General features: G+C 32.4%; 1 protein-coding gene across 1 annotated transcript; it reads left to right on the top strand.

Moving 5' to 3' along the window:
- The first annotated feature begins 544 nt into the window (after positions 1–544).
- On the top strand, positions 545–11,304 carry LOC140040118 (DNA ligase 4-like). The gene is made up of 26 exons (XM_072085804.1): positions 545–720; positions 885–962; positions 1,147–1,245; positions 1,349–1,413; positions 1,736–1,886; positions 2,261–2,353; positions 2,470–2,574; positions 2,789–2,895; positions 3,104–3,184; positions 3,329–3,394; positions 3,722–3,765; positions 3,911–4,007; positions 4,292–4,351; positions 4,549–4,649; positions 5,043–5,134; positions 5,538–5,633; positions 5,920–6,030; positions 6,376–6,455; positions 6,557–6,662; positions 7,206–7,355; positions 7,735–7,913; positions 8,016–8,064; positions 9,067–9,228; positions 9,677–9,814; positions 10,154–10,263; positions 10,509–11,304. The coding sequence occupies exons 1-26, from the start codon at positions 553–555 to the stop codon at positions 10,654–10,656; spliced, it is 2,736 nt and encodes a 911-aa protein (XP_071941905.1). The 5' UTR covers positions 545–552; the 3' UTR covers positions 10,657–11,304.
- The last annotated feature ends 96 nt before the right edge of the window (positions 11,305–11,400 follow it).

Below are 11,400 nucleotides of genomic sequence, written 5' to 3'. Positions count from 1 at the left end.
TCCATACGGCTAGGCCGGCTACGCACCGCCACCGCACTACCACCAGTCACACCACCAGCAGCATCATCAGTCCCACCTTGCTAGGAGTAGTAAGTAGCTTAGTAGGCTTTACTAGCCTGCCTAGACCTGCCTAGGCCTAGATACTAGACGCCTCTCTAGTCTAGCTAGAACAGCAGCGTCTACACCTATCCCTAGTAGTAGTACAATCTATATATGAAAGATCCTGAATTTAGTATTATTATTGGGCCAAAGAGTAACTGAATTAATTCAGTTACACAGACAAGTAAATGGTATAGGCCTAGGCCTATAATATAGAATAGTAAAGTGGTAATGCCAAAACGGTAAGCAGAAAACAAAAATATACCCTAGAATCTATGTTATTTAGCGGACGGGGAATAATTAGGCGGAAACACGCTCACCCGATAGGCCTAGACTTTTGAATTTGAACAAGCTTTTTATGATTAAAAACCTATGATTTTAAGGTCTTAGAAATTTTTTAAAAATGTTAATGCATCCTGTTTTTCTTTCCAGCATCATAGTTGAAGTGTATTGATGATGGCAGCATCAGTTGCTGGTCAGATTCCATTTGGAGAGCTCGCTACATTTCTTGAGAAAGTGCAAAAGAAGCAGGGGAATGACAATAAGAAAAGACTTTTCCGGGATTTCCTTGACAAGTGGAGAGTTTTCCATGCACACTTGCATAAAGATAACCCGGACAATGTATGTATCAACCAGAGGGCATTGTTGCTCGAAAAAAAATTAGTCGTGTCTTGGATTCTAATCAGAATATATATATACTTTTTTTATTACAAAATAATATTTTATTGTTATGTGTATTCATTACTACTGTATTATATTAAAAATAGATTTTTTTTTTATTTTAGACTGATACCTTTTTCCCAATTATGCGCCTTCTGTTACCTCAACTGGAACGAGACAGACTTGCATATGGCATCAAAGAGGTAATTATTAGTTTTATTCAAATTCTATTCAAGCCAATTAATAACAGAAATTTTCCTTTAGTATAAAAATAATTCTTTGCAATTTTTTTTTAAATGTCTTTTAATGTCACCAAAAAGTTATTCAATTTGACCACATGTAAGATAAAAAAAAGTATTTTTACCAACATTTTAATTTCTTTTGTAGCACACTCTAGCAAAACTGTACATTGAAATTCTTGGATTATCAAAAGAAAGCCAAGACGCTAAGAAGTTAATAAACTATCGATCCCCAACAGCAAAACAGGTTGGCGCACCTCCTTTTTACGTCAATAGCAAACTTTACCAAATCTAAAGCTCCCTAAATTCGTAAATAAACAAAAATGCTCTTTTTTATTTATTGTCTTTAGGAAGCAGGGGACTTTGCTAGTGTTGCATTTTTTGTTTTAAGGAATCGATGTCCAGAGAAAGGCAGGTAAGTACATCACCTTTTACTCCAGTTCCTGTGAGTAATGTTCCAGTAAGCTCACTCTTCATCATTATCATCTTTTTGTCATTATTATCAGAATTTGTGTGTGTCCCATTTAAAAGATTACCCACATTACTAAAATAGTTCAGCTGTCAGGGAACATGTGCCCCTTTAAACGCTAACCTCTGACTCCACCCCTGACATAATTTTTGATAATAGTTTAAGACTGTTTAATGTATAAAATAGTGCACACATTTTCTTTCATAAGATACATTTAATTTACCACTTCATTGTTTTAAAATTAAAATTGGTAATTATCTTTTTTTAGTTTAACAATTAAGGAAGTTAATGATTGCCTGGATGGAATTGCTTTAAATAATGCTGCAAAGAAAAAAGATCTTGTGAAAAAGAACTTGATGCATCTACTACGGAACACAAGTGCACTGGAACAGAAATGGCTTATTAGGATGATTATGAAGGTATCGGGCAATTTTTTTCTACATTCCCTTTCCCCTTATCCTGAAATTGAAAGCCCTTGGCCTGGTCATGAATGTTTGGATGTTAATAGGTACAGTATATACTTACAGAACATACCTATTAATTTTCAACAAAATTTATTTATTGGTGACCTCACAAAAGCTTATATTAAAATCTGAGTTACCTGTATCTTAAAAATGAACTAAAATATTGATAGCACACCCTCTGTATTCTTTTAAGATGGGCCAAAGTATCAAGTACAGTAGTTAGCCCTCTCTCTCTCTAATTGTAGTTTCGCTGATATATTTTTTACTTTACTGAGTGGTTTCATTTTAGTTTCAATTAATTAATCAATTTCAATGTCTTATTTATTTAGGAAATGAAGGTTGGACTAAGTCAGAGTTCCATCTTCTCTGTTTTCCATCAAGATGCAGATGAATATTTTAATGTCACCAACAGCTTATCAAAGGTAAATTATATCAAATGTTTAATTAATGACATTTATTACATTAATTTGTATATAATATATACAAAATATATTAGGTATACAAAATATATATATATATATTATATTTTACTTGCAAGGTGTGCAAGGACCTGAGGAACTCTGAAACCCGTATGAATGAGATAGCAATCGAGGTGTTCTCACCATTTAGCCCTATGCTTGGAATGAGGGCTACAATAAACCAGGTAGGCCTAACTTTCAATTCAATTTTATCTACCAGAGTTGTGATTTGCTGATTTTTTTTGCATTCAGTTTTTTCCACTTCAGCTGAAAAACTCCTAGTAATTATGTTTTTAAATTGTGACCTGAGAACAAGTTGGTCTCTATTACATGACGCGATAAATTTTTATAATTAAGAAAACACAGTATTTTATTATCAAATTTCCTTCTTTGCAATAGGTTGAGAAATTGATGGAACATAAGCCTTTCTTTATTGAAACAAAAGTTGACGGTGAACGTATGCAACTCCACAAGGATGGCGACAAGTACAAATATTTCTCGAGGAGGTTAGCATTTTGTTAAATTACTTTTTTCTTATTAGTAAACACCCCCGTAGCAAGACTACTTATACTGGAAATTCTTCAAAACCAGTTCTTAAGCTTTAAAAGTTCTACAAATTCATTATGTAAAATAATAATTTTCAGAAAACCAAAAAAATGATTGGTTAGTGAAATTTAAATAATGCTCAGAATTGTGAAATGTTACCCCTTTCAGGTCTCATGAATACAGTCATGTGTTTGGTGAAGATTCCTATTCAGGGACATTTACACAGTATGCTGCCAAGTACTTCAAAAGGTAGATATTTTGTAGTTTATTATAATTATTATATAATTTTATATAATTAATATACAGTACAGTACTGATAATGTAATCTTGTGGCATGCAGAAATCTCTGCTGTTGATTTACCCTTATTTTGTCTTTTTGGTTTTTTTTTATAGTGATGTAAAATCTTGTATTTTAGATGGTGAGGTGATTGCCTATAATCCAGAAACTAAAGCCTTTATGTAAGTTTACAGTTCATCGTAATTCTTTCTTTTAACGTTATGTAAAAGAAGACCAGATTAACTGTGCTATATCTCAACATATAATTCACATCATGTATCATAGGCAAATTCTTTAATACAGTGTCACATATGCATCACATGTGATACCTGTATTATGTTTAGTTTAGACTTGTGGTCTGTGATACCGGTGTCAGATGGGATACATATGTCACACTGTATTACAGAATTTGGCTACAGTATGATACGGGACAAATTATTGATTCAGTACCGACAATCTAAAAAAAAAATGTAATTGTTTTGCTTTTTTAAATTGTTGTTTGTATTTAGGTCAAAAGGAGAAAACTTTGATGTCAAATCAATGAGAGATACTGGTGAGTAGTTAAAAATAACAACGAACAATCAAATATGCAAGGGATTTGAAATAATCACTATTGTGCCATTCAGTACCACAAATTTATATTTAATGGAGTATATAATAGTGTATGTTTATTTTCTTCACTTTATTTAATTTTTTAGATCTTCAAATTTGTTTCATTGTCTTTGACATCTTGCTGTTGAATGGTCAGAAACTGGCCAACCTTCCTTTCAAAGAGCGTATCCATTACATTCCAAAGTAAGACATTTTGTTTCCAGAAGATACTACAACTTTAACCCAATTCACACAATATATCATATAGCAAATTTATTCTGTTTTTGTATGTGTATTCTTAAACCATATGATTTATTTAAAAAATTATTGTGAATCATGTTATTTATGATGTTCCTCAGCACCACTCAATAATAACATGATTTACAACATTTAAAAGGGCCTGTAGCTTAGGCAGGCATTACTATAGTGGGTCTGACGACTGAGCCATGTTTTGTTTTGTCTTATTGTCATGTTAAAATCTGTTTCAGGGTGTTCACACACACAGAAGGACGTATTGAGATAGTAACGCGACAAGATGCTTCTACAAAGTAAGTCTACTCTATCATCTACTCCAAATGGATCCTTTTAAATGCTACTTTGTTGATGAGTCATACATTCAGCTACTCTCAGTGAATCCTTTTTAGAGATTACATCATTGAATCAGCTTAAAAATTGAACTAAGTTTGCTCTCGGTGAGTTGTTATAGGCATTGTGCTGATGTGTCTCAATTTATTTTTTGTTATAGACAAGATGTGGCTGATGCTTTAAATAAAGCAATTGATGGCAGGGAAGAAGGAATTGTTATAAAGAATCCGGAATCTATTTATAGACCAGATAAACGAAAAGGTAAATCCTTTAAAAAAAATTCACTGGAATGGAAGGACTTTCTTCCTACAGTATTTAAAAATATTGTTGAATGCATTTCAGACACCAGTAAAAAAATGCCAATTTAAAATAAGATTTTAATTTAATGCTCGAGGTTAATCTTTTTTGTTGTTGTTGAGGCAGATATATTTTATGTAGCTATTGTGGTCTTGGCTACCACTTTAGGTCTACATATGCCTAGGCTAAAGGTTTTCTTACCTTTAAATCTGCTCTCAAAGATCACCTTTTTCATTCTTCTACTTCTTTTTAATTACTGTAAGACTGTGTTAAAAAGTGCCTCATAAATTATTCTTTTGTCTTTCAAGATCATAATTTTTCAAAATGTTACACCAACTGTTACCGTTTCTTCTCCAGGAAGTGGATGGCTTAAAATTAAACCTGAATATATGGACAACATGATGGATGAGTTGGACCTCCTTATAATTGGAGGTTACTTTGGAAAAGGGGTATGTCAAAGGTTACTAGTTATCTTACCTCAGAGAATCTTTGTGAATGCATATGCAAATTCAAGAGGGCCCAGCATATTTAAAATTCAAAAAATAAATGGGACATGATTCAAGTTCAGCACATTTTTAAAGCTCTGCCTACACTATCAAACTTTATGTGACAAAAAAATATGATGTTCTCATATATGGACATATCACTATTTGGGCATATCACTACCATATTTGGGCACATCACAATTTTTTGTCAAAATAGTTTGATAGTGTAGATAGAGCTGTCTGTTTCTCTTTCCAAACACATGATAGGCATTTGATAATTTTGTATTGCCTTTTATAAATGGCAAAACAGTATTTTTTTAGAACGATTTTATGTATAAGGGTACTTACCCTTTTCTTTCTTACTCAGAAACGATCTAAAGTGATTTCTCACTTTCTCCTCGGTGTTGCTGTACCGCCCTCAAACGAAGGAGATGAACCAAAGTATTTTAAGTCTTTCTGTAAGGTAATTCACAGTTGTTCTTTTTAAATTTTGGTGTTTAAGATGCTTGGCTACCAATCCCAGGGTGATGGGTTTAAATCCAGTTATGATTTGTTCTCATGACTAAAAAGCAACTCCACTCCTTGGTATACTCCACTCCCAAAGCATCTTGTGTATATGTTTGTCTTGTGAGCAGAGTCCCAGTTGCCATTTTCGAGAAGGAAATAGCAATTTGCCTAAAATAATATCAGTAACCTTTTGTAATATGGAAAATATGATGGTGAATAATTTTGATTTCTTTGAATTTTAGGTTGGATCAGGATATACGTACCAAGAACTCTATGATCTGAATGTGAAGCTGTTACCCCACTGGAAAGCACTAGAGAAAGACAAATGCCCACACCATCTATTGTTGACAAATGTAAATTATCCATTATTGTTATTTACTCATGACAATTTTACATTAAAGATATATTCAATTTTTTGTTGAATATGCCATTTTAATATCACATAATAGTTATTCAATTGTTTAAAAAGTAGTCAAATTGGCTTGGAAACAACTTGTTGACTGAACAGTAAAAAGCACAGAGAAATATGGAACACTTAGGGGAGAAGAAAGTGCTTCACAATTGTGCGCAATTCAGCCCAGTTTTTAGGCTGCTAATCACTTGTTGTTCCCTACAAATACATCAAATCAAATTATCATACAACTAATTTATGGTAATTTTTTTCATGATTGATATTAGAATATAAATATTTGTTACAGGAAAAACCTGAGATATGGATTGAACCATCACAATCTGTCATCGTTCAAGTTAAAGCTACTGAGATCACATATGCAAAAGAGTGAGTAGGAGTTCTCTTTACTTTGTAAGGTGAAAGATAGCTAGGCAATATTACTATGCACATTTTAAATGTACCTAAATGTTTCTGTATTGGTTTTTTAGTTACAGAACAGGTTGTACGCTGCGGTTTCCACGTGTAGAGAAGTTGCGAGATGACAAAGCTTGGAACCAGTGTATGACTACTGAAGAACTGAGTAATTTAAGGAAGGTAAGTTACGTCCTTAGAAAGATTCAACTAACTAACTAAAAATTGTTAATATCGTTATCTACCTTTAGTCATAGCTTTTTAGTAGACATTACACTTTAACACACTTTCTTAGTAACCCAGTAAAAATTGATTCTGTGTACTGAATAAGGATTAAGTGGATCATCATAAATCTATTGTGTTTGATTGTAATTTTTGTATTTATATAGATTCATAACACAAACAAATTGTAAGTTCTCATCTGTACAAACGAACAAGAAGAAAAAATTGTCTCAAATTTAATCTATACAAATACAAATACTATGATAGAAAGAAGAAATTCGTAGGCTTTAATGGCAGTTTTAAGCTCTGTCTACACTTATCAAACTAGTTTGACAAAAAAAGTGTGATGTGCAGTGATATGCCCAAATATGGTAGTGATCATCACATCATCATCACATCATATTTTATGGTCACATAAAGTTAGATAGTATAGACAGAGCTTTAAACTGTCATATTATTAGTATAAAGTTGACTTCTTATGGTTAAATATTTAAATATTTGCAGTTAGCTGATGGGAAGTTAGCTTCACGGCATGTTGTGGTTGATGATGATGACCAGCAACCTCAAGTAAAGAAGAGGAAAATAACAAGAGTTGAACAGAAGGCTAGCGTGGCAGCGAGATTCCGCGCTGCAGATACTTCCAGTCTTAAACAGGTTTGTAAATTATGTTTGAATTGGTAATTTTGATGGCAGATGGCAGTAGGAATAATAATTGGAAATAGAGGATAAATGATGTTGTAATGATGATGTTTGAGCAATAAAAGTGAAGTTGATTTTGATGTGATGACGGTGATAGTATAATAGCATTGTCAACAGTTGTTCCAACTTGGGAAAATGAAATATTGGGTAGCAGGTCTTCAATTGTAAATTTATGCACTATCGTATGTAATCCAAATCAATCAAAAGAAGTTGCAGAATTAGCGCACTATTACTCAAAATATATATTTTTTAAACGCCATTATCGAGAGACTTGAGACTTGTGTGGAATACATAGATTTTCCAAGTAGTATGATGTACTAATTGTTTCCTACAGATTTCAGAAATGTTTGAAGACATTGAGTTTTGTATCTTTAATGGTCCAAGTGATTGTCCTAAAACTGAACTTGAGAAGAAGGTTGTGGAACACGGAGGTACAATTACTCAAAATCCAAGTGTGGACACCTACTGTGTAGTTGCTGAAAAGGTCAATGTCAAAGTTCAAAATGTCATAAGGTCAGTTTTTAAAATGTTAGTATTGAAATTTATGAACATTTTAAATTGTTTAGGATATTAAATTAATATTATAAATTATATGTATATTCCTTTATTTCACAGTTCTGGGGAGCATGATGTTGTACATGCATCTTGGTTAATTGACAGTCTTGTAAGTTTAAATTCCATTTATTACCTCCGCCAAGGAGGTTATGTTTTCACCCCTGTATGTTTGTGTGTGTGTTTGTGTGTGTGTCTGTGAACAGCCTGGAGGCCACAGTTTTTATCCGATTCTAACCAAATTTGGACACAATGATCTATGCCCAAAAAGCTCGGACGAGTTCGAATTTGAGGGGAAAAGGTCATAGGTCAAGGTCACAACTAACAAAAAACTATTTTACTGCCTAGAGACCACAGTTTTGATCCGATTCTCACCAAACTTAGCCACAATGATCAATGACACATTAAATTTAAATTTTGAAGTGTCAGGGTCAAAGATCAATGTCCACAAAAAAAAAATAAATAAAAAAAAAAAATAATAAAAAAAAAAAAAACCCCCTCAGTGGGACTTTAACCAGCGATCTCAACTGTGAGAGGCTGAATACATAACCATTACACCACACTGTCATCCACAACTTTGTAGTGTGCAGTTAACATATTTACACTTAGAACTAATAAAAAAAAATGTAAAAAAAAAATATTCAGGGGGCATTTTATGTTGGGGAATTTTACAGTAGGCGGAGGTTTGTACTCTCGGAGTACCCTCTAGTTACTTATGTTATGTTATTACGTATAAAAAATATAATTTTGCCAAGTATAGTATAGTACTTGCTTTGTTTGTTTGATAACGATTTTACAATTTTCAAGTTATCATTCTGAATTTTTCAGTGTAAATAGATATATACCTACAGAAAATGCCTTTTGAAATTCAAGAAAATCGGTTCATTATTATAACTTTGTATTTTTCCAAAATGGGCCAAAATATCAACAACCGCCCTCTGTGCCAATATGCTTCACTCAGTTTCAGTGCTTTCATTCTGATTGTGGATTGCTGAAATTTCCAATTATTCTTGATTTAGGTTTATTATTTTTATTACAACATTATAACTAAAAATCGTAAAAAGTAAACAACATCAGTAATTTTGTTTAAATTTTAAATTATCCTACTTATTAGAAAAATAAAAGTATGTTACCATGGTTACCAAAGCACATGATACACAAATCTCCTGAGACAGCTGCCGAATTTCATCTGCAATATGATCGCCATGGTGACAGCTATACAGAAGATGTTTCAATAGAGAAGCTCAAAGAAATATTTGAAAACATTGAAAAACAGGTGAGATTGTTGTTTAAATGGTTACCATGACACCAGCATCTTTGTTATCTGTCACCAGTGGGAATCTTGCCATGTCATGTTTGAAAGAACTTTGTACTGTAGTAATTTGAATGCATTTTTGTTTGCAGTATTAAAAGGTATGTTATAACATAGGCGTTTATGACCTGCTGCTGCTCTTTCTCTTTCCTATAAATTCAAATTCAGTAGAACCCCTTATTTGGGACACCCCTCTTAAGGGGAAACTTTCCTGTAAAACAAATGAAGTGCAATATAATTTTATAACACAATGGCCAACGTCTATTCAGGGAAATCCGTATTAAACGACGTTATTGGCCTTATTATAAAGCTTCTACTGTATTCAATGAAATTTTGAGATAAATTGAACATTTTTAATGTAAAATAATGTTTAACATTTTAATAGAGTCGTGTGGATGTTTGTATTTTACAGAACAATAGTAGTAAGCTGAGTGCGTTAGAGATTGCTGAGATTGAGCATAAGTACTTTACAGATGAATCTCCACTTGGCTTGTTCCGCCTTTGTAGGGTCTATATGGACAACAGTCTTGTGATCAGTGATCCAACCACTGTAGGTAGCTCAGTAACACCATGCATGATACCATTTGAAGCACTCTCCAGGATCTAAGCTACTTGTGTTAGATTTCACACATGTTTTGAAAAAATGTAATTGGCACACAAGGTTGCTTTGCATAGAAGATTTATTTTAAATGTTTGTTAGTTCGGAGGTGTCTTGAAGGGTTAATTAATAATAAAAAATGAGAAAACTAATGTTGTTGCATTCTTATCCTAAGCCCAGTGCATATTTTAAACATTCTGGTTTTTTTCTAAAATAATAAATTGGTTGTAAATAGTTTAATTGTATTTCACTTTTGAATAATATTAATATTTTATTTTATTTTTAACATAGAAAATAAAAGACAGTATGCTGGAGTTGGTTGCTGTGGAGATGAAATTCCACGGAGCGACTGTTACAGATGTTCTTGATGAGGAAGTTACACATATTGTGTTTGATAAAATGTAAGTTTTTAAACTACAGTATTACACAAAAAAATGTTAAAATTATGTTTTTAAACTAAATTAAACCTTTTACATTTCCTTAATTATTTTAATAATGTGGTAAACTTTTTCTTGAATTTATTTCAATTTTGTAGTAACATTGTTTTTTTTTTAAATTTACTATACTTTTAACTTTACCATGTCAGTTTTTAAATGTTATATAAATTATTATTCTATAAAATAATAAATATTTTTATTTGTTTCAGTGACCTGACAAGACTGAAAAGTTGTCGAAATTTGAACCATGACCTGCAGAAAAAGCGCCACTTGGTTTCAACAGATTGGGTTGAGGCATGCTTACAAGAAAAGCGATTAAAACGAGAACGAGACTACGAACCAGATACTCCAGAATGAAAACCAAAGAACCAAAGAGTTTGTCGATTGTTTATAAATTCTCATCGTTTTGACAAACAGTAAATAAATGCGGAGAGTAACCTATGACTTGCTGTCTACTAGACAGAATTGCACACAGTTCAGACAACAACCTTCATCTCCGTAAAGGTCAAGCTTTCATGTCACACAGCTGCTTCCAACAACAGAGACTCGGAGATTGACCAATCATATTTAGGATAGTATGCTACCATCATCTGCACACACCCTGTATCATTTTATTACATCATGGTAAAATTCAGATAGGAGTTGGATGGGAGAAGGGCGAGTGGTACTTCCTAGTCTAGTTCCGTCACTGTGTTAAAAAAAATGTGTCTAGATTATTAAAATTAGTGGAGATATAACATACTGAGAATACAGAGAACTTTGTAAATACTGTATATGTCTTTTTATACTGTGTTAGTTGAGTGTAGGCCTACCTTGTTATAAAAGATATTCCTTTTTTATTGTGTATGGATATAAACAGTATTGTATAAATCTGAAAAACTTTTATCAAAGTCATTTGTACCAATATATTTGGTCATAAAAATCTTTGTGCAATTTAACAAAAACATCTTTTATATCATGCTTCGTAATCATATGAAAATTCTTAATAAAGATGAGATTTGTGAATTACCTGTATTCATTTTTGTAATTCTGTTGTTTATGTATGTTACAAATAAAACAATAAATATACCAATATTGTCTATTATATTATAGCGAACTATA

Source organism: Antedon mediterranea, chromosome 2 (assembly GCF_964355755.1).
Source record: "Antedon mediterranea chromosome 2, ecAntMedi1.1, whole genome shotgun sequence".
Lineage (NCBI taxonomy): Eukaryota > Metazoa > Echinodermata > Crinoidea > Comatulida > Antedonidae > Antedon > Antedon mediterranea.
This window is presented reverse-complemented; position numbering and strand designations above follow the sequence as displayed.